We start from the raw sequence: 21,668 nt of genomic DNA, 5'->3' as shown, positions 1-21,668 counted from the left end.
GGCAGTGTGCCCTAGGTGATACTTTGGGAAGACTGCGCCACCCTCTGGAGAGCCCTACGGTTGCGGACGGTGCAATTGCCGTACCAGGCGGTGATACAGCTAGACAAGACAGGATGATCTCAATGGCGCATCTGTAAAAGTTTGTGAGGGTTTTAGTTGACAAGCCACATTTCTTCAGCCTCTTGAGGTACTGTCGTGCCTTCTTCACCCCACTGTCTGTGTGGGTGGACTATTTCAGATTGTCAGTGATGTGTATGCCGAGGAACTTGAAGCTTTTCACCTTCTCTACTATATTGATCAAAGTTACCTTGTCCTAGAGAGATTTACCCGGTTATCAAAACATCATGCCGTTGTAAGCCTACAGGAATCACAGCCCTTATTTTAAGTGTTTCTAAAATCCCCTATGGGGAAAAATGAATGGTGGAAAAATCATTTTCCTGTTTGACTGCTAGGTTTTATGGGTATTATGACTCATACTGTGGTACTCTATAGGGTCAAGCATGTTGGTTGAGGTGGAGGTGATATGATCCTTAACTAGCCTCTCAAAAGACTTCATGATGACAGAAGTGTGTGTTACGGAGCGATAGTCATTTGGTTCAGTTCCTTTCGCTTTCTTGGATACAGGAACAATGGTGGACATCATGAAGGAAGTGGGGACAGCAGACTGGGACAGGGAGAGGTTGAATATGTCCGTAAACACTCCAGCTACCTGGTCTGGGCCGGCAGCCTTGCGAGGATTAACACGTTTAAATGTCTTACTCACATCGGCCACGGAGAACGAGAGCTCACAGTCCTCGGAAGCAGCAGTGACCCACGTTGGCGGCACTGTGTTTTCCTCGAAGCGGACGAAGAAGGTGTTTTAGCTTGACGGGTAGCTTGACCGTTTGTCTGCGACGTGGCTGGTTTTCCCTTTATAATATGTGATTGTCTGGAGTCCCTGCCACATACGTACATCTTGTGTCTGAGCCGTTGAATTGCGACTCCACTTTGTCTCTGTACTGAAGTTTTGCTTGTCTGATTGCCTTACGGAGGGAATAACTACACTGTTTGTACTCGACCATATTACAGTCACCTTGCCACAGTTAAAAGCGTAAATGCTGCCATATATCCACGTTTTTTTGGTTTGGAAAGGTTTTAATTGTCACGGTGGGAACAACATCCCCTATAGATTTCTTGGCGAACTCAGTCACCGTGTCAGTGTATACGTCAATGTTATTCTGAGGCAACCCGGAACATATCCCAGGTCGCGTGATCAAAACAATCTTGAAGTATGGATTTCAATTGGTCAAACCAGCATCGAACGGTCCTTACCACGGGTACTTCCTGTTTGAGTTTCTGCCTATAGAAAAGGAGCAGAATGTAGGCCTGATCTGATTTGCCAAAGGGAGGACGGGGGAGGGCCTTGTAGCCGTCCCGGAAGGGAGAGTATCAATGGTCGAAAGTTTTTGATGTGCAAGTAGCACAGGCGATGTGTTGATTTGCTTTATTTATGTCCCCAGCTACAATAAATACAGCCTCAGGTTATGCGGTTTCCAGTTTGCACAATGTCCAGCGTAGTTCCTTGAGAGCCGTCGTGGTATCGGCTTGACTGGGGAATATACACTTCTGTGACGATGACCGAAGATAATTCTCGCGGGAGGTAATGCGGTCGGCGTTTGATTGTGAGGTATTCTAAGTCGGGTGAACAAAAGGACTTGAGTTTCTGTATGTTATCACAATCACAGCATGAGTAGTTCATCATGAAAAATACACCTCCGCCTTTCCTCTTCCCGGAGAGTTCTTTATTCCTGTCTGTGCGATGTATTGAGAACCCAGCTGGCTGTATGGACAGAGACATTATATCCGGAGACAGACACGATTCTGTGAAACAGAGTATGTTACAGTCCCTGATGTCTCTCTGGAAGGAGATCCTCGCCCTGAGCTCATTTACTTTATCATCCAATAGCAGGAGCAGACGTGACACTACCTGCCTACCTATGCCTATCTGTGCCCGTTCTCTCTCTCTCCCCCGCTAGCTTGCTCTTTATTTGCTGGGAAAGATGCAAGAGTTTGTTCTTGGAAGTAGCCTAGGACAACTACCCTGCTCTGTCTCCTTCGTTGCAAAAATACTGATTCTTAGCAGTCAAAGAGTCGAATCCGAACGGAATCGAAGCTTGACAACCAGAAATGGGAGTCGACGGGCAATGAGTCATGGAATCGATTCTTCACCAATAGTCCAAGGATGCTGTTGTGGAAATTCTACACAGGGACACTCGAAGTCAATGTTAAATGAATTATTCTTTATTATTAGCGTGCTGGATAGGTTCCAACTAACTCAATGCACCAAGTACACCTCGATCAAGAGCTCCACCCGGGGCAGTCCCGTTAGTTCTCTTATTTACAGACAAGTTATATTTGCATGATTTAGCTTATTCATCCTTAATAATGAATTCATCATTAACGTTTGCTTCATTCATGTGACCGACCAATACTGGGTCATGCATATGGCAGACCAATACCTCACAAGGCTTCTTCTCTCTAAGCTGAGACCTTGAAACTGAGATCTCTCTTTCTCAAAACAAGGGTCTGGGCGTCCTGCCAAATGGAAGATACTTATAGTGAGGATTCGTTCAGTCAGTCACTTGCATGAACAAAGACAGTGGTTATTAGAAAAGTACAAACATAACATTTTCCATCACATTCTATCCTCTTATCACTTCTGTGATAATAATCATTCAATATTAATGTAAGCATTAGATTTTTGTCACGCTTGTCGTCGGTTAAAGAGGACCAAAACGCAGCAGGTATGTGAATGCTCATCTCGACGTTTTAATAAGTACCAAAGGAACACCAAAATAACAAACAGGAATACGATCGACAAAAACAGTCTGGCAAAGCATAAGGCTAAACGCAGAACAATCTCCCACCAATAACAAACACACCCTAATATATGGACTCTCAATCAAAGGCAAATAGACAACACCTGCCTTCAACTGAGAGTCCCAACCCCAATTAACCAAACATAGAAACAGACATACTAGACTAAACATAGAATACATGAAAACCAAACAGTGCCCAAAAACCCCAGAATACTTAAACCAAATGCCCCTTCAACAAACACACCACCCCGAACCACATAAAACGAATACCCTCTGCCACGTCCTGACCAAACAACAATACCAATTAACCTTATACTGGCCAGGACGTGACAGTACCCCCCCCTTAAAGGTGCTAACCCCGGAAGCACCTTAACAAAAATAACCCCAAGCAACACCAAAAAAGAACATTTCCCCCTACTAAAGGGAGGGAAGGGAGGGTGGCTGCCGGCACTGTGCTACACCCCCCCCCAACCCACCTATCTCTGGAGGTGGCTCCGGCTCTGGCTGTTCCAGGCTGTCGGGGCAGTCTGGCAGCTCGGGGCGGTCTGGCAGCTCGGGACAGTTTGGGCAGTCTGGCAGCTCGGGACAGTCTGGGCAGTCTGGCAGCTCGGGACAGTCTGGGCAGTCTGGCAGCTCGGGACAGTCTGGGCAGTCTGGCAGTTCAGGGCAGTCTGGCCACTCCGGCAGTTCAGGGCAGTCTGGCCACTCCGGCACGGCACCTGCGAGGGGCTGGAATAACGCGCACCAGACTGTGCGTGCGTATGGGTGAGAGAGTGCGCTCCTCAGCGAAACATGGCGCTCTCCACCCCATACGCTCCTCCATATAACCACGGGTAGCTGGCTTCCGGCTCTTCCTAGGCCTAGCCAAACTACCCGTGTGCCCCCCCCAAAAAAAATCTTGGGGGTGCCTCTCGTGCTTCTCCCTCAGCGCGTCCATGGCCTCGTACCTCCGCCTCTCTGCCTTGGCTGCCACAATTTCCCACTGCGGGCGGCGATAATCCCCAGCCTGGTGCCAAGGTCCGGCCCCCGTCCAGAACTTCCTCCCAGGTCCACTTCTCCTGCCAGTCCAACTCGAAGTCCCTCTGCTCCTTCCTCTGCTGCTTGGTCCTGGAATGGTGGGTTAGCAAAGCACTAAGCAAAGGGCACCACCAAGCAAGCGGCACCATGAAGACCAAGGAGCTCTCCAAACAGGTCAGGGACAAAGTTATGGAGAAGTACAGATCAGGGTTGAATTATAACAAATATCTGAAACTTTGAACATCCCACGGAGCACCTTTTAAATCCATTATTAAAACATGGAAAGAATATGGCACCACAACAAACCTGCCAAGAGAGGGCCGCCCACCAAAATTCACGGACCAGGCAAGGAGGGCATTAAACCTCTTCAGCGTCTCATCCCGTCAGCGGGATCAAAATCCAGCGAAAAATCATATCGCCAATTAGCATTAAAAAAAAAATCATAATTTAAAAAAAAATATATATATACTTTTTTTTTTTTTTAGAGATACACCTCTTCTGAATCGACCCACGTCGTCCGATTTCAAAAAGGTTTTACAGGAAAAGCAAATCATTAGATTATGTTAGATGAGTCCATCGTAAAAAGCAGCAACAGCCATTTTCCGACCAACCACTTGCATCACAAATAATAAAAAAAACAGCTAAATGCAGCACTAACCTTTTACAAACTTCATCAGATGACACACCTAGGACATCATGTTATACAATGCATGCATTCTTTTGTTCAATAAAGGTCATATTTATATATAAAAACAGCATTTTACATCGGCGTCTGACGTTGACTAAATAATTTCCCCTCAAATGCGTCCCGGTAAACAATGTTACAGTTCCCTAAATTACTATCCGATAACGATTTTTTAAATTTATATTGTCAATCTAACATTTATAGATGAATATCTCTTGAGAACACCTGTCATACCAGATTTTAAATTAACTTTACTGGGTAATCACACTTTGCGATAAAAGGAGATGCGATACTCAGAAAATGAGCTAATATACAGAGCTCGGCGCCATCTTGGAACAATCGCATGTCACATCTCATCTTGTATAATATTGTCAATAATCGCCTACCTTTAGTTGTCTTCATCAGAAAGCATCCCAGGTCCACAACAGATGTATTTTCGGTCGAAAAAGTCCATACTTCACGTTCCATTAGCCTGCTGTTGGTAGCGCGTCCTAGGGCTCTCTCCAAGCGCAGGGCTGAAGTTCCGGATAAAATGAGATTCTCCCGCCTGTAGGTTCGTTCAAACATGTCAAACGTTGTAAAACATTAATCTTCAGGGCCTGTAACACCAAGAGAGCCAATAAGATTCGAGGGGATGATTTCATTGCCTTTCAAACCGTTTCCAAAGGTGGGGGTAGACATGGCCGCCGGCGTCATAATGGTGATGGCCCATCCCCTGTGACCAATTTCCAATGAGTCTCATTCACTGAGTTTCGACTGTATAAGGCTCAAACCACTGTGAAAAGACTGGCGACATCTAGTGAAAGCAATAGGAAGTGCTCACTGAACCATGGTTAACGGTGTGATTTATAGGGAAAGATGAGAAGTCGAGTCCACAATTCTGAATTCCACTTCCTGTTTCAATCGGTCTCGGGGTTTTGACTGCCATTTGAGTTCTGTTATACTCACAGACACCATTCAAACAGTTTTAGAAACTTTAGGGTGTTTTCTATCCATATATAATAAGTATATGCATGCCCTAGCTTCTGAGTTTGATTAGTAGGCCGTTGAAAATGGGAACGATTTTTTTTCAAAATGCGCTGTGGCGCCCCCATCCTAGGGTATCCTCAAGAGGTTCAGAGAGGCAAGAAAGAGACCAAAGATAACCCTGAAGGAGCTGCAAGCTCCACAGCGGAGATTGGAGTGTCTGTCCATAGGACCGCTTTAAGCTTTACACTCCACAGAGCTGGACTTTACAGAAGAGTAGCCAGAAAAAAGCCATTGCTTAAAGAAATAAATAAGCAAACATGTTTGGTGTTTGCCAAAAGGCATGTGGGAGACTCCCCAAACATATGGAAGAAGGTCCGCTGGTTAGATGAGACTAAAATGTAGCTTTTTGGCCATCAAGGAAAACGCTATGTTTGGCGCAAACCCAACACCTCTCATCACCCCAAGAACCCCATCCCATCATGGTGATGGCAGCATCATGCTGTGGGGCTGTTTTTCATTGGCAGGGACTGGGAAACTGGTCAGAATTGAAGGAGTGATGGATGGCGCTAAATACAGGGAAATTCTTGAGGGAAACCTGTTTGTCTTCCAAAGATTTGAGACTGGGACTGAGGTTCAACTTCCAGCAGGACAATGACCCTAAGCATACTGCTAAAGCAACACTTGAGTGGTTTAAGGGGAAACATTTAAAGGTCTTGGAATGGCCTAGTCAAAGCCCAGACCTCAATCCAATGGAGAATCTGTGGTATGACTTAAAGATTACTGTACACCAGCGGAGCCCATCCAACTTGAAGGAGCTGGAGCAGTTTTGCCTTGAAGAATGGGCAAAAATCCCAGTGGCTAGATGTGCCAAGCTTATAGAGACATACCCCAAGAGACTTGCAGCTGTAAATGCTGCAAAAGGTGGCTCTACAAAGTATTGACTTTGGGGGGGTGAATAGTTATGCCCGCTCAAGTTTCCAGTCTTTTTGTCTTATTTCTAGTTTGTTTCACAATAAAAAATATTTAGCATCTTCAAAGTGGTAGACATGTTGTGTATATCAAATGATACAAACCCCCCCCCAAAAAAAATCTATTTTAATTCCACTTTCGCAAACCACTGTACTTGTAAAACCATTATGGTAGAAGGTTTTAACTTTAAACCTTCACTTCATACAGTTCCACACATGCTTCATCACACAATTTAATTTATGGATTGTGGCAATAACATTTCATTTCAACATTTCAGTTTTTGTTGCGAGTGATATGTTAATGACTGATCGGTATGTCAATGCATTTCTAGTCTAAAGTACTATAATTATTATTTTTTTAAATCCCCCTCATCAATTTACACACAATACATCATAATGACAAAGCAAAAACAGTTTTTTTAGACATTTTTTCTAATCTATAAATAATTGAAATCTGATATCACATTTACATAAGTATTCAGACCCTTTACTCAGTACTTTGTTGACGCACCTTTGGCAGTGATTACAGCTTCGAGTCTTCTTGGGTATCACGCTACAAGCTTGGCACCCCTGTATTTGGGGAGTTTCTCCCATTCTTCTCTGCAGATCCTCTCAAGCTCTTTCAGGTTGGATTGGGAGTGTTGCTGCACAGCTATTTTCAGGTCTCTCCAGAGATGTTCAATCGGGCTCTGGCTGGGCCACTCAAGGACATTTAGAAACTTGTCCTGAAGCCACTCCTGCATTGTCTTGACTGTGTGGTTAGGGTTGTTGTCCTGTTGGAAGGTGAATCTTCACCCAAGTCTGAGGTCCTGAGCGCTCTGGAGCAGGTTTTCATCAAGGATCTCACTGTATTTTGCTCCGTTCATCTTTCCCTCGAACCTGACTAGTCTCCCAGTCCCTTCTGCTGAAAAACATCCCCACAGCATGATGTTGCCACCACCATGCTTCACCATAGGGAAGGTTTACTCCAGACGTGACACTTTGCAATCAGGCCAAAGAGTTAAATCTTGGTTTCACCAGACCAAAGAATCTTGTTTCTCATGGTCTGAGAGTCTTCAGGTGTCTTTTGGCAAACTCCAAGAGGGCTGTCATGTGCCTTTTAATGAAGTGTGGCTTCCGTCTGGCCACTCTACCATAAAGACCTGATTGGTGGAGTGCTGAAGAGATGGTTGTCCTTCTGGAAGGTTCTAAAAACCTGTTTTCGCTTCGTCATTATGGGGTAGTGTGTGTAGATTGATGAGGAAAATTGTTTACTTAATCCATTTTAGAATAAGGCTGTAACGTAACAAACTGTGGAAAAAGTCAAGAGGTCTGAATACTTTCCGAATGCACTGTATATAAAGTTTGCTTTGTGTTCAGATTAGGTAGGTATGCATTTGGTTGGTATGTTCAGAAGGGTAAAGTAAGCTTCCAGTTTGAAATATGTAATCCTTGGTAAGCTCCATGAACTCTGAGCGTAATACCAGTAGGTATCATTGGACTATGTAGTAGTGGGGTCTCTCTGTTTGACTGTGTTCTTCCACTTTGGGCTTACTGAACACGACCCAGGGCCTGAGAGAACTCTCTGGGTTACAGGGTATCACTGAACACGACCGTGGCCTGAGAGAACTCTCTGGGTTAGAGGGTATCACTGAACACGACCGTGGCCTGAGAGAACTCTCTGGGTTACAGGGTATCACTGAACACGACCGTGGCCTGAGAGAACTCTCTGGGTTACAGGGTATCACTGAACACGACCGTGGCCTGAGAGAACTCTCTGGGTTACAGGGTATCACTGAACACGACCGTGGCCTGAGAGAACTCTCTGGGTTACAGGGTATCACTGAACACGACCGTGGCCTGAGAGAACTCTCTGGGTTAGAGGGTATCACTGAACACGACCGTGGCCTGAGAGAACTCTCTGGGTTACAGGGTATCACTGAACACGACCGTGGCCTGAGAGAACTCTCTGGGTTACAGGGTATCACTGAACACGACCGTGGCCTGAGAGAACTCTCTGGGTTAGAGGGTATCACTGAACACGACCGTGGCCTGAGAGAACTCTCTGGGTTACAGGGTATCACTGAACACGACCGTGGCCTGAGAGAACTCTCTGGAGTTCAATTGACAGTGGTAGTTCTAAATCTAGACATTCAGTAACATAGCATTGTTTAAATATTCCCCATGTAATGTTAATGAGGTTCTAACATGGCTGTTATAGAATGTTGTAGTGTCATGTTAATGAGGTTCTAACATGGCTGTTATAGAATGTTGTAGTGTCATGTTAATGAGGTTCTAACATGGCTGTTATAGAATGTTGTAGTGTTAATGAGGTACTAACATGGCTGTTATAGAATGTTGTAGTGTCATGTTAATGGGGCTCTAACATGGCTGTTATAGAATGTTGTAGTGTCATGTTAATGGGGTTCTAACATGGCTGTTATAGAATGTTGTAGTGTCATGTTAATGGGGTTCTAACTTGGCTGTTATAGAATGTTGTAGTGTCATGTTAATGAGGTACTAACATGGCTGTTATAGAATGTTGTAGTGTCATGTTAATGGGGTTCTAACATGGCTGTAATAGAATGTTGTAGTGTCATGTTAATGAGGTTCTAACATGGCTGTTATAGAATGTTGTAGTGTTAATGGGGTTCTAACATGGCTGCTATAGAATGTTGTAGTGTCATGTTAATGGGGTTCTAACATGGCTGTTATAGAATGTTGTAGTGTCATGTTAATGGGGTTCTAACATGGCTGTTATAGAATGTTGTAGTGTCATGTTAATGGGGCTCTAACATGGCTGTTATAGAATGTTGTAGTGTCATGTTAATGGGGTTCTAACATGGCTGTTATAGAATGTTGTAGTGTCATGTTAATGGGGTTCTAACTTGGCTGTTATAGAATGTTGTAGTGTCATGTTAATGGGGCTCTAACATGGCTGTTATAGAATGTTGTAGTGTCATGTTAATGGGGTTCTAACATGGCTGTTATAGAATGTTGTAGTGTTAATGAGGTACTAACATGGCTGTTATAGAATGTTGTAGTGTCATGTTAATGAGTTCTAACATGGCTGTTATAGAATGTTGTAGTGTCATGTTAATGGGGTTCTAACATGGCTGTTATAGAATGTTGTAGTGTCATGTTAATGAGGTTCTAACATGGCTGTTATAGAATGTTGTAGTGTCATGTTAATGAGGTTCTAACATGGCTGTTATAGAATGTTGTAGTGTGATGTTAATGAGGTTCTAACATGGCTGTTATAGAATGTTGTAGTGTGATGTTAATGAGGTTCTAACATGGCTGTTATAGAATGTTGTAGTGTGATGTTAATGAGGTTCTAACATGGCTGTTATAGAATGTTGTAGTGTGATGTTAATGAGGTTCTAACATGGCTGTTATAGAATGTTGTAGTGTGATGTTAATGAGGTTCTAACATGGCTGTTATAGAATGTTGTAGTGTGATGTTAATGAGGTTCTAACATGGCTGTTATAGAATGTTGTAGTGTGATGTTAATGAGGTTCTAACATGGCTGTTATAGAATGTTGTAGTGTGATGTTAATGAGGTTCTAACATGGGTGTTATAGAATGTTGTAGTGTCATGTTAATGGGGTTCTAACATGGCTGTTATAGAATGTTGTAGTGTCATGTTAATGAGGTACTAACATGGCTGTTATAGAATGTTGTAGTGTCATGTTAATGGGGTTCTAACATGGCTGTTATAGAATGTTGTAGTGTCATGTTAATGAGGCTCTAACATGGCTGTTATAGAATGTTGTAGTGTCATGTTAATGAGGTTCTAACATGGCTGTTATAGAATGTTGTAGTGTCATGTTAATGAGGTTCTAACATGGCTGTTATAGAATGTTGTAGTGTTAATGGGGTTCTAACATGGCTGCTATAGAATGTTGTAGTGTCATGTTAATGGGGTTCTAACATGGCTGTTATAGAATGTTGTAGTGTCATGTTAATGGGGTTCTAACATGGCTGTTATAGAATGTTGTAGTGTCATGTTAATGGGGCTCTAACATGGCTGTTATAGAATGTTGTAGTGTCATGTTAATGGGGTTCTAACATGGCTGTTATAGAATGTTGTAGTGTCATGTTAATGGGGTTCTAACTTGGCTGTTATAGAATGTTGTAGTGTCATGTTAATGGGGCTCTAACATGGCTGTTATAGAATGTTGTAGTGTCATGTTAATGGGGTTCTAACATGGCTGTTATAGAATGTTGTAGTGTTAATGAGGTACTAACATGGCTGTTATAGAATGTTGTAGTGTCATGTTAATGAGTTCTAACATGGCTGTTATAGAATGTTGTAGTGTCATGTTAATGGGGTTCTAACATGGCTGTTATAGAATGTTGTAGTGTCATGTTAATGGGGTTCTAACATGGCTGTTATAGAATGTTGTAGTGTCATGTTAATGAGGTTCTAACATGGCTGTTATAGAATGTTGTAGTGTTAATGAGGTTCTAACATGGCTGTTATAGAATGTTGTAGTGTGATGTTAATGAGGTTCTAACATGGCTGTTATAGAATGTTGTAGTGTGATGTTAATGAGGTTCTAACATGGCTGTTATAGAATGTTGTAGTGTGATGTTAATGAGGTTCTAACATGGCTGTTATAGAATGTTGTAGTGTGATGTTAATGAGGTTCTAACATGGCTGTTATAGAATGTTGTAGTGTGATGTTAATGAGGTTCTAACATGGCTGTTATAGAATGTTGTAGTGTGATGTTAATGAGGTTCTAACATGGCTGTTATAGAATGTTGTAGTGTGATGTTAATGAGGTTCTAACATGGGTGTTATAGAATGTTGTAGTGTCATGTTAATGGGGTTCTAACATGGCTGTTATAGAATGTTGTAGTGTCATGTTAATGAGGTACTAACATGGCTGTTATAGAATGTTGTAGTGTCATGTTAATGAGGTTCTAACATGGCTGTTATAGAATGTTGTAGTGTCATGTTAATGGGGTTCTAACATGGCTGTTATAGAATGTTGTAGTGTCATGTTAATGGGGTTCTAACTTGGCTGTTATAGAATGTTGTAGTGTCATGTTAATGGGGTTCTAACATGGCTGTTATAGAATGTTGTAGTGTCATGTTAATGAGGCTCTAACATGGCTGTTATAGAATGTTGTAGTGTCATGTTAATGAGGTTCTAACATGGCTGTTATAGAATGTTGTAGTGTGATGTTAATGAGGTTCTAACATGGCTGTTATAGAATGTTGTAGTGTGATGTTAATGAGGTTCTAACATGGCTGTTATAGAATGTTGTAGTGTCATGTTAATGAGGTTCTAACATGACTGTTATAGAATGTTGTAGTGTCATGTTAATGAGGTTCTAACATGGCTGTTATAGAATGTTGTAGTGTCATGTTAATGGGGTTCTAACATGGCTGTTATAGAATGTTGTAGTGTCATGTTAATGGGGTTCTAACATGGCTGTTATAGAATGTTGTAGTGTCATGTTAATGGGGTTCTAACATGGCTGTTATAGAATGTTGTAGTGTCATGTTAATGGGGTTCTAACATGGCTGTTATAGAATGTTGTAGTGTCATGTTAATGAGGTTCTAACATGACTGTTATAGAATGTTGTAGTGTCATGTTAATGGGGTTCTAACATGGCTGTTATAGAATGTTGTAGTGTCATGTTAATGGGGCTTTAACATGGCTGTTATAGAATGTTGTAGTGTCATGTTAATGAGGTTCTAACATGGCTGTTATAGAATGTTGTAGTGTCATGTTAATGGGGTTCTAACATGGCTGTTATAGAATGTTGTAGTGTCATGGTAATGGGGCTCTAACATGGCTGTTATAGAATGTTGTAGTGTTAATGCAGGAACTTCAGTGTTTCGACTCTAAACACATGACTCTGGTATGCAGGTGTAATTAAGACCTAATGTGAGTGTTGCTGTTCTCCTGCAGACGTCAAGGTCAAACACACACACACACACACACACACACACACACACACACACACACACACACACACACACACTGCTGCTGTGAGAGTCAAACTGTTTCTGATTGAGGGAACGAGTGGGGTTGCTAAGCACCTTCTAAATGTTAGGATTAGGTTTCTCTCTCCCAGGACCAGCTGACGGCTACATAATATTCCTCTAACAGGATAGTAGGGGAGAGGTCCCTCTCCTCTGTCCACAAGCACAACAGAACAAGATCAACACAACACACAGACAGATGCTGTGTCAAACACAACACACTTACCATCCGCAAACTGGATGTGTGTGTGTTTATACTGTGTGTGAACTATTACCTTTCCCGCTCGTCTCTAATAATGCACTCGCTATGACCGTGATATGTGTTTGTCCCATGTAGCTATCTTAAGATGGCTAACTGTGTAACAATATCAATACAAAGAAAAAAAGAACAAGTGTCAATGTCAGTAGGGAAATTAGAAAATTATATACAGTGTATAGAAGAACAATATCAATAACCATATCAGTGATACTGGTGGTAGACGAGGTAGTTAAAAGCATACCATTAAAGGGTAAAGTGGCTGAGCAGCAGGATAAAAAAATAATAATAGTAGTAGTAACTTATAGTGTGTGTGTTAGGAGAGAGTCATGTGAACAGAGGCACTGCAGATAGTGCTGATGACTGGGAACTCTCCCCCAGTGATGAAGTGGTCCGTCCGTACCACACATGAACAAGGGAATCTATATTCGGAGAGCCTGTTTCTGTCCTGCCTTTGACTTTAGTGCAGGGGATGTGATGTCCATAGCCTCTTCGTGGCAAAACTCCTTGATCTTCTCAAAAATATCAGTTTGTCTAGCTGTGTCCAGTCCAGGCGGTGCTTGTACAGGCAGACCATCTATTGGGGGAAGGATGTCTAGCTGTGTCCAGTCCAGGCGGTGCTTGTACAGGCAGACCATCTATTGGGGGAAGGATGTCTAGCTGTGTCCAGTCCAGGCGGTGCTTGTACAGGCAGACCATCTATTGGGGGAAGGATGTCTAGCTGTGTCCAGTCCAGGCGGTGCTTGTACAGGCAGACCATCTATTGGAGGAAGGATGTCTAGCTGTGTCCAGTCCAGGCGGTGCTTGTACAGGCAGACCATCTATTGGGGGAAGGATGTCTAGCTGTGTCCAGTCCAGGCGGTGCTTGTACAGGCAGACCATCTATTGGGGGAAGGATGTCTAGCTGTGTCCAGTCCAGGCGGTGCTTGTACAGGCAGACCATCTATTGGGGGAAGGATGTCTAGCTGTGTCCAGTCCAGGCGGTGCTTGTACAGGCAGACCATCTATTGGGGGAAGGATGTCTAGCTGTGTCCAGTCCAGGCGGTGCTTGTACAGGCAGACCATCTATGGGAGGAAGGATGTCTAGCTGTGTCCAGTCCAGGCGGTGCTTGTACAGGCAGACCATCTATTGGGGGAAGGATGTCTAGCTGTGTCCAGTCCAGGCGGTGCTTGTACAGGCAGACCATCTATGGGAGGAAAGATGTCCGCGTTGGGCAGCGGCTGAAACCTGGTCCCAACGCTCCTTGGCGACAACAACACCAGGCTCCAGAGCATCGACGCTGTAGAACAGGAAATAACAAAAAAAAAAATCAGAAGACATTACAACCTTGCGTAACATCAATTCACCTTCCAAGTTTAGATAAGAAGAATAACCTCATACAATGCAATGAAAATGATATTCACCTGAAGTGCTGGTACTGCTTGATCTGTGGCAGCGGCCTGAAGAACGGAGTCAGGTGGTGTTACCCGGCATAGCTTTCCACCAGCGCCGTACCGTCCTCCAGTCCAACCAGCTGTGGGATGTTGACCCCTGTCACAGCGCTGTCCTTCACAACACCAGCAATATCAGACAGTGTTCACTCTGGTCTTTTCTGAAGCGCTGCTTGATGAGGCCGAAGCACAAGTCGGGGGTAAACTTGGTGTGGCCTGTGATCAGGAAGTGAAAGTCCAGACTGTGGTGGAGGTTGTGCATGATCCGCCAGGCACAATACCAGAGAACAAACTTATTCCTGTTTTGGCCACTGTAGGTTATCACAGTTCAGGTCCACACGTGTCTCCCCAACTCCGTAGTTGGTGGGAAAATGGTGCATGTAGTTGATGACCGTACTGCTGCCTTTTCTGGATGACATGCCCTTCATCATTCAAGTTGTTGACTTCTTATGGTATTCCTTCACAGCAGACACCAAACAAGACACAGTTGCGAGGAGTTAAAAAGTATATAGGACCTGGCTGCATAGGGTCAGAAGGATAGTGCACCTGCAAACAACAACAAAATAACATTAAGATCAAATAATTGTCTCACCCCTGTCAGTCTCTTTACAGCTCAGTGAACGGCATTTGCCTGCTTCCCATATACAGAGTACCAGTCAAAAGTTTGGACACACCTACTTTTTCTTTATTTTTACTATTTTCTACATTGTAGAATAATAGTGAAGATGTCAAAACTATGAAATAACACATATGGAATCATGTAGTAATCAAAAAATTGTTAAACAAATCTAAATATATTTTATATTTCATATTCTTCAAAGTAGTCAACCTTTCCCTTGATGACAGCTTTGTACACTGTTGGCATTCTCTCAACCAGCTTCACCTGGAATACTTTTCCAACAGTCTTGAAGGAGTTCCCACATATGCTGAGCACTTGTTGACTGCTTTTCCTTCACTCTGCGGTCCAACTCATCCAAAACCATCTCATATGGGTTGAGGTTGGGGGATTGTGGAGGCCAGGTCATCTGATGCAGCACTCCATCACTCTCCTTCTTGGTCAAATAGCCCTTACACAGCCTGAATGTGTGTTGGGTCATTGTCCTGTTGAAAAACAAATCATAGTCCCACTAAGCGCAAAACAGATGGGATGGTGTATCGCTGCAGAATGCTGTGGTAGCCATGCTGGTTAAGTGTGCATCACACCTCCTCCATGCTTCATGGTGGAAACCACACATGCAGAGATAATCCATTCACCTACTCTGCATCTCACAAAGACACAGCAGTTGGAACCAAAAATCTCAAATTTGGACTCTTCAGACCAAAGGACAGATTTCCACCGGTCTAATGTCCATTGCTCATGTTTCTTGGCCCAAGCAAGTCTCTTCTTCTTATTGGTGTCCTTTAGTAGTGGTTTCTTTGCAGCAATTCGACCATGAAGACCTGATTCACACAGTCTCCTCTGAACAGTTGATGTTGAGATGTGTCTGTTACTTGAACTCTGTGAAGCATTTTTTTGGGCTGCAATTTCTGAGGCTGGTAACTCTAATGAACTTATGCTCTGCAGCAGAGGTAACTCTGGGTCATCCTTTCTTGTGGCAGTCCTCACGAGAGCCAGTTTCATCATAACACTTGATGGTTTTTGGGACTGCACTTGAAGAAACTTTCAAAGTTCTTGAAATTTTCCGTAGTTACTGACCTTTATGTCTTAAAGTAATGGTGGTCTGTCATTTCTTTTTGCTTATTTGAGCTGTTCTTGCCATAATATGGACTTCGCCTTATTTGGTAAAATACCATCTTCTGTATACCCCCCCTACCTTGTCACAACACAACTGATTAGCTCAAACGCATTAAGGAGGAAAGACATTTCACAAATTAACTTATAATAAGGCACATCTGTTAATTGAAATGCATTCCAGGTTACCTCATGAAGCTGGTTGAGAGAATGCCAAGCGTGTGCAAAGCTGTAGTCAAGGTAAAGGGTGGCTACTTTTTTTATTTGTTTAACACTTTTTTGGTTACTACATGATTCCATTTGTGTTATTTCATAGTTTTGATGTCTTCACCATTATTCAACAATGTAGAAAATAGTACAAATAATGAAAAACCCTTGAATGAGTAGGTGTTCTAAAACTTTTGACTGGTACTATATATATATATATATATATATATATATATATATATATATGTCCTTAATCAGTATGAAGGAGGAAATGTTACTTACTTGTTGAGCAAAATCCAAGCTGTAATGCATCCTGATGTCTTTGCTTGCTGGTTCAGTAAGGGCCCCCAGAGACAACTGCAGGTCTTGACAGGTGGTCTTGCAGTCAGCAACCATCTTCTGGTAGACAGACTCACTCTGAACAAGCAGGTGATGCTGCTCTTGCTTCTTCAGCTTGGCTGATTTAACAGCTTCTGGCAGATTGGCAGATCTGAAGACCTGATATTTGGTCCTGTGGCACTGTCAGCACATGTCTGTCCTGAGCTTAGTGCTTGAGATGTGGGGCAGCAATTTTCTCCACAAATTCCTGAAGGAAGACAGACCGACTACACTTACCTCTGGAAAATACAGAAATAATGTGAGATCAATATAAGTAGTGCAAATCAGTTTGGAGATCAATTAAATAATCATAACGTGTTGTTTATGCTTTACATACAGTAGCAAGTGTTGTCTTCGATTTCTTGTAGGGTCGCCACACCCCTGCTTTTATTACATGAGATGGCAGCAGCTTTCCACCAAGTGTTTGTGTCCTTGGTGGCATCCTGGTAATACTACTGCATTATCCTCTGCGTAGTTGTTGATGAAGTTCACCACTCGCTTAGGCCAAGTCCTTATGCTTCAGGTGTAACCTGTGCTTGCTTGGGCCAGCTCTCTTTTTGATGGGAGGAATTATACCATTCTCCTTGTATGACTGGTGGAGGAGAGTCAGGCGTGTTCTACTGATGCTGAAAGACAAATTCCAATTATTATACAGTAGATAGCCATACTCAGCGTCAGAGACACCTGGCCAACTTGATGGATCATGTAATCATCTGGCGAAGTGGAGTCCTTTGTTTAGACATGTAGCTTAACAATGAACTATAATCCCAATCCATAGAGAAAAAAAACTGTAACATCTTATGTTTCACCGAGACGTGGCTGAACGACGAGACAGATAATATAGAGCTGGCTGGGTTGTCCATGCATCGGCAGGACAGAGCAGCTACGTCTTGTAAGACGAGGGGCAGGGGTGTGCGTCTATTTGTCAATAACTGCTGGTGCTCGATGTCTGATATTAAAGAAGTCTCGAGGTATTGCTCGCCTGAGGTAGAATATCTCATGATAAGCTGTAGACCACACTATCTACCAAGAGAGTTTTCATCTATATTATTCGTAGCCATCTATTTACCACCACAAACCAATGCTGGCAACGAAGACCGCACTCATCGAGCTGTATAAGGCAATAAACAAACAAGAAAATGCTCATCCAGAAGCGGTGCTCCTAGTGGTCGGGGACTTTAATGCAGGGAAATTTTAATCCGTTTTACCTCATTTCTACCAGCATGTCACGTGCAACCAGAGGGGGAAAAACTCTGGACCACCTTTACTCCACACACAGAGACACATACAAAGCTCTCCATCACCCTCCATTTGGCAAATCTGACCATAATTCTATCCTCCTGATTCCTGCTTACAAGCAAAAATTCAAGCAGGAAGTACCAGTGACTCGCTCAATAGGGAAGTGGTCAGATAACACGGACGCTACGCTACAGGACTGTTTTGCTAGCACAGACTGGAATATGTTCCGGGATTCATCCAACGGCATTGAGGAGTATACCACCTCGGTCACCGGCTCCATCAATAAGTATATCGATGACGTCGTACCCACAGTGACCTTACGTACATATCCCAACCAGAAACCATGGATTACAGGCAACATCCACACTGAGCTAAAGGCCAGAGCTGCCGCTTTCAAGGAGCGGGACACTAATCTGGACGCTTATAAGAAATCCGTCAATACAGATTGAAGATTGAATCCTGCTACACCGGCTCTGACGCTCGTCGGATGTGACAGGACTTGAAAAAAAACTATTACAAAGAGAAAACCAACCGCGAGCCTACCAGATGAGCTAAATGTCTTTCATGCTCGCTTTGAGGCAAGCAACACTGAAGCATACATGAGAGCACCAGTTGTTCCAGACAACTGTGTGATCACGCTCTCCGTAGCCAATTGTTTTTTTACCCTTCTCCCCAATTGGTAGTTAGTCTTGTTCCTTCGCTGCAACCTCCGTACGGACTCGGGAGAGGCGAAGGTCGAGAGCCGTGTGTCCTCTGAAACAAGACCCCGCCAAGCTGCACTGCTTCTTGACACAATGCTCGCTTAACCCAGAAGCACCAATATGTCGGAGGAAACACCGTACACCTGGCGAACGTGTCAGCGTGAATTGCGCCCGGCCCGCCAAAGGAGTCGCTAGAGTGCGATGGGACAAGGACAACCCGGCCGGCCAAACCCTCCCCTAACCCGGACGACACTGGGCCATTTGTGCATCGCCTCATGGGCTTCCCGGTCGTGGCTGGCTGTGACACAGCCTGGAATTGAACCACTTGGGAGACCTCCACTTTAGTTTATTTAGTAAATATTTTCTTAACCAACAATGCAGTTCAAGATATAGAGTTAAGTAAGCATTTCACGGTGAGGCCTACACCTGTTGTATTCGGTGCATGTGACAAATACAATTTTATTTGAGAGTACTAGCAACACGAACAGATTGTCACCAAATAGGTTTAATGTTAGCTAGCTATCATTAGGCTATAACTAGCAATGCAAATGGCTTTCTGAGATGATATTGCTACACAGATCATACACGTACTGTTAGCTAGAGAGCCAGCCACCTATCATTAGCTAGCTAGCTAACAGTAAGCTTTAACTTGCAATGAAAACAACTTTCTGACAAAATCAGAAACGTATAATATCTGAAACTGAAGCTTGACCCTGATACTACACGGCAGACCAATCCGAAACTCATCTCTCGGGCATGTCCAGCCCATTTCATTATCTCAGCCAATCATGGCTAGCGGGAAGGTTCCTGACTTTTTCTGTGGCTAAACCAACTAGGCTTGTAATTTTAACAACTTTATTCATATATACCAGTTTGTTATTAAGGCACATGAATGTTAAAATGTTCCAGATGGCATTTCTGCCAAAAAAAAAAACGCATTTTGATAAAATAAAGTAATAAACGTTGAAATGCTTGTGAAGTCGTGACTTGCGACATACTGTACGCCTAATTTCCTGAAACTTTCCTGAAACAAGTCGCATATGTGGTTGTCCCATCTAGCTATCTTAAGATGAATGCACCAACTGTGATATGTAGTTGTCTCACCTAACTACAGTTTCTTAAGATAGCTAACTAACTGTGAGTGGCTCTGGATAAGAGTGTCTGCTAAATGACTCAAATGTCCAATGATATTCTAGACCTATATTTCTGTGTGTGTGCGTATCATCATAACAGTGTGTATATGTCCATCTACTCATGATGATTAAAGTCGTTTTTTTAATTGCTTGTTTTATGTTGTTGTCACATCCTGACCAGTATAAGGGGTTATTTGTTATTGTAGTTTGGTCAGGACGTGGCAGGGGGTATTTGTTTAGAGTGGTTCGGGGTTTGTTGGGCTATGTGTTTATGTAGAGGGGTGTTGGTTCAGAGTGTTCCGGGGTTTTTGGTTATGTTCTATGTTAGTATATTTCTATGTTCTGGTCTAGTCTTTCTAGCTCTATGTTTAGGGTTATTGGTTTGACCTTCAATTGGAGGCAGCTGTTCCTCATTGCCTCTGATTGAAGGTCCTATATAGAGGAGTGTTTTTGTAAAGGGTTTTGTGGGTAGTTGTTTCTTGTGTAGCTGTGGGCCTCACTAGACTGTTTCGTCGTTGTTTTTGTATTAAGTGTTTTGTTTCGTTTTCTTCGTATTGAATAAAGAAGATGAGCATTCACGTTCCCGCTGCGTTTTGGTCGTATCATTACGACACCCGTGACAGTTGTTGCTTTAGAGCACTTTGAAAGTTGAATATATAATTATTCATATTCATATTATTATTATTATAAAAAGTAGTGTTATTAATAGCCGTATTATTATTATTAATAGCATTATTAATATCATTATGAGTATTATTAATAGTAGTATCAATAGCAGTATTAGTAGTATTATTATTAATAGTAGCATCACTAATATCATTGAGTATTATTAATAGTAGTATCAATAGTATTATTAATAGCACTATTAGTATTATTAATAATATTATTATTGGTATTATTATTAATAGTATTATCTATTACTATTAGTATTTATTGGTATTATTAATAGTAGTATTATTAATATCATTATTTGTATTAATAATAGTATTATTATATTTATTATTGCTGATAGTATTATTTATAATTATTAACAGTTGTATTTATTATTATTAACAGTATTATTAGTTATTATTGTTAAGTATTATTATTGTTAATAGTATAATTTATTAATATTATTATTATTGATAGTATTATTTATTGCTATTGTTAAGTATTATTATTATTGTTAATAGTATAATTTATTATTGTTAGTGGCATTATTTATTATTATTGTTAATAGAATTATCTATGATTTATTGTATTATTTCTATTATAAAGGAGCCTTGTCGCGGTTCTTTAATGAGTCGCGACAGTATATGTGTACAGTGTGTATGTGTGTGTAAAAGTGTTTTCACCGTCCCCCCGGTCAGGTCGAATAAAGAAGGAGCGAGCTGCCCTGTCCAGGATCTCAGACGAGTCCTTAGAACAGATCCCTGAGGAGGAAGAGGAGGAGCTTCCCGTGTTCAAGGAGCTACCGGGCGCCAAGGGGACAGACGACGCCGTGCTGCCGTTAACGGGTGGTACCGGAGGAGAGTCACGGAGAGGAGAGTCCACCGGAGAGCTCAACAACCTGGCCAACGGAGGCACTGTCCTGCCCAAAGGACGTGTCTATGGTCAGTCCCATTAGAAATGGTAATCTACAGGTAACTGCCAGAATAAAGGAAACACCAACATAAAGGGTCTTAATAGGGTGTTGGGCCACCACGAGCTGCCAGAACAGCTTTAATGTGCCTTGGCATAGCTTCTACGAATTTCTGGAACTCTATTGGACGGATGCGACACCGTTCTTCCATGAGCCATTCCGTAATTTGGTGTTTTGTTTATGGTAGTGGAAAAACTGTCTCAGCTCCAGAATCTCCCATATAAGTGTTCAGTTGGGTTGAGATCTGGTGACTGAGAGACACACACACCCTTTAAACCCCCTATGCTCATTTAAGACCCCTCTTTTCAAAGTCACTGAGATCTCTTTTTCTAGCCATGATAGCCAAAATAATCGGCTAATTTGTATCCCTCATTTACTGAAGTGTTTCCTTTATTCTGGCAGTTACGTGTACACCTGTTACTTCTATGTTTTATATGCCCATATATGGTTATATATGTATCCACACATAATTACATACAAGTACATGCAG

General features: G+C 42.5%; 1 protein-coding gene across 3 annotated transcripts in view; it reads left to right on the top strand.

Annotated features, from left to right (window-relative positions):
- LOC106585937 (sodium-dependent phosphate transporter 2) overlaps window positions 1–21,668 on the top strand; it is a 120,923-nt gene that overhangs the window by 73,480 nt on the left and 25,775 nt on the right. For all 3 annotated transcript variants that reach the window (XM_045707000.1, XM_045706999.1, XM_045707001.1), the window contains exon 7: window positions 20,907–21,149. In XM_045707000.1, coding sequence (XP_045562956.1) covers window positions 20,907–21,149 — 243 coding nt within the window. The remainder of the gene's footprint in view (window positions 1–20,906; window positions 21,150–21,668) is intronic.

The sequence above is a fragment of the Salmo salar genome, chromosome ssa24 (assembly GCF_905237065.1).
Source record: "Salmo salar chromosome ssa24, Ssal_v3.1, whole genome shotgun sequence".
Taxonomy (NCBI): Eukaryota; Metazoa; Chordata; class Actinopteri; order Salmoniformes; family Salmonidae; genus Salmo; species Salmo salar.
Note: the sequence above shows the minus strand (reverse complement) of the source record. Positions and strands in the feature narration are given on the sequence as shown.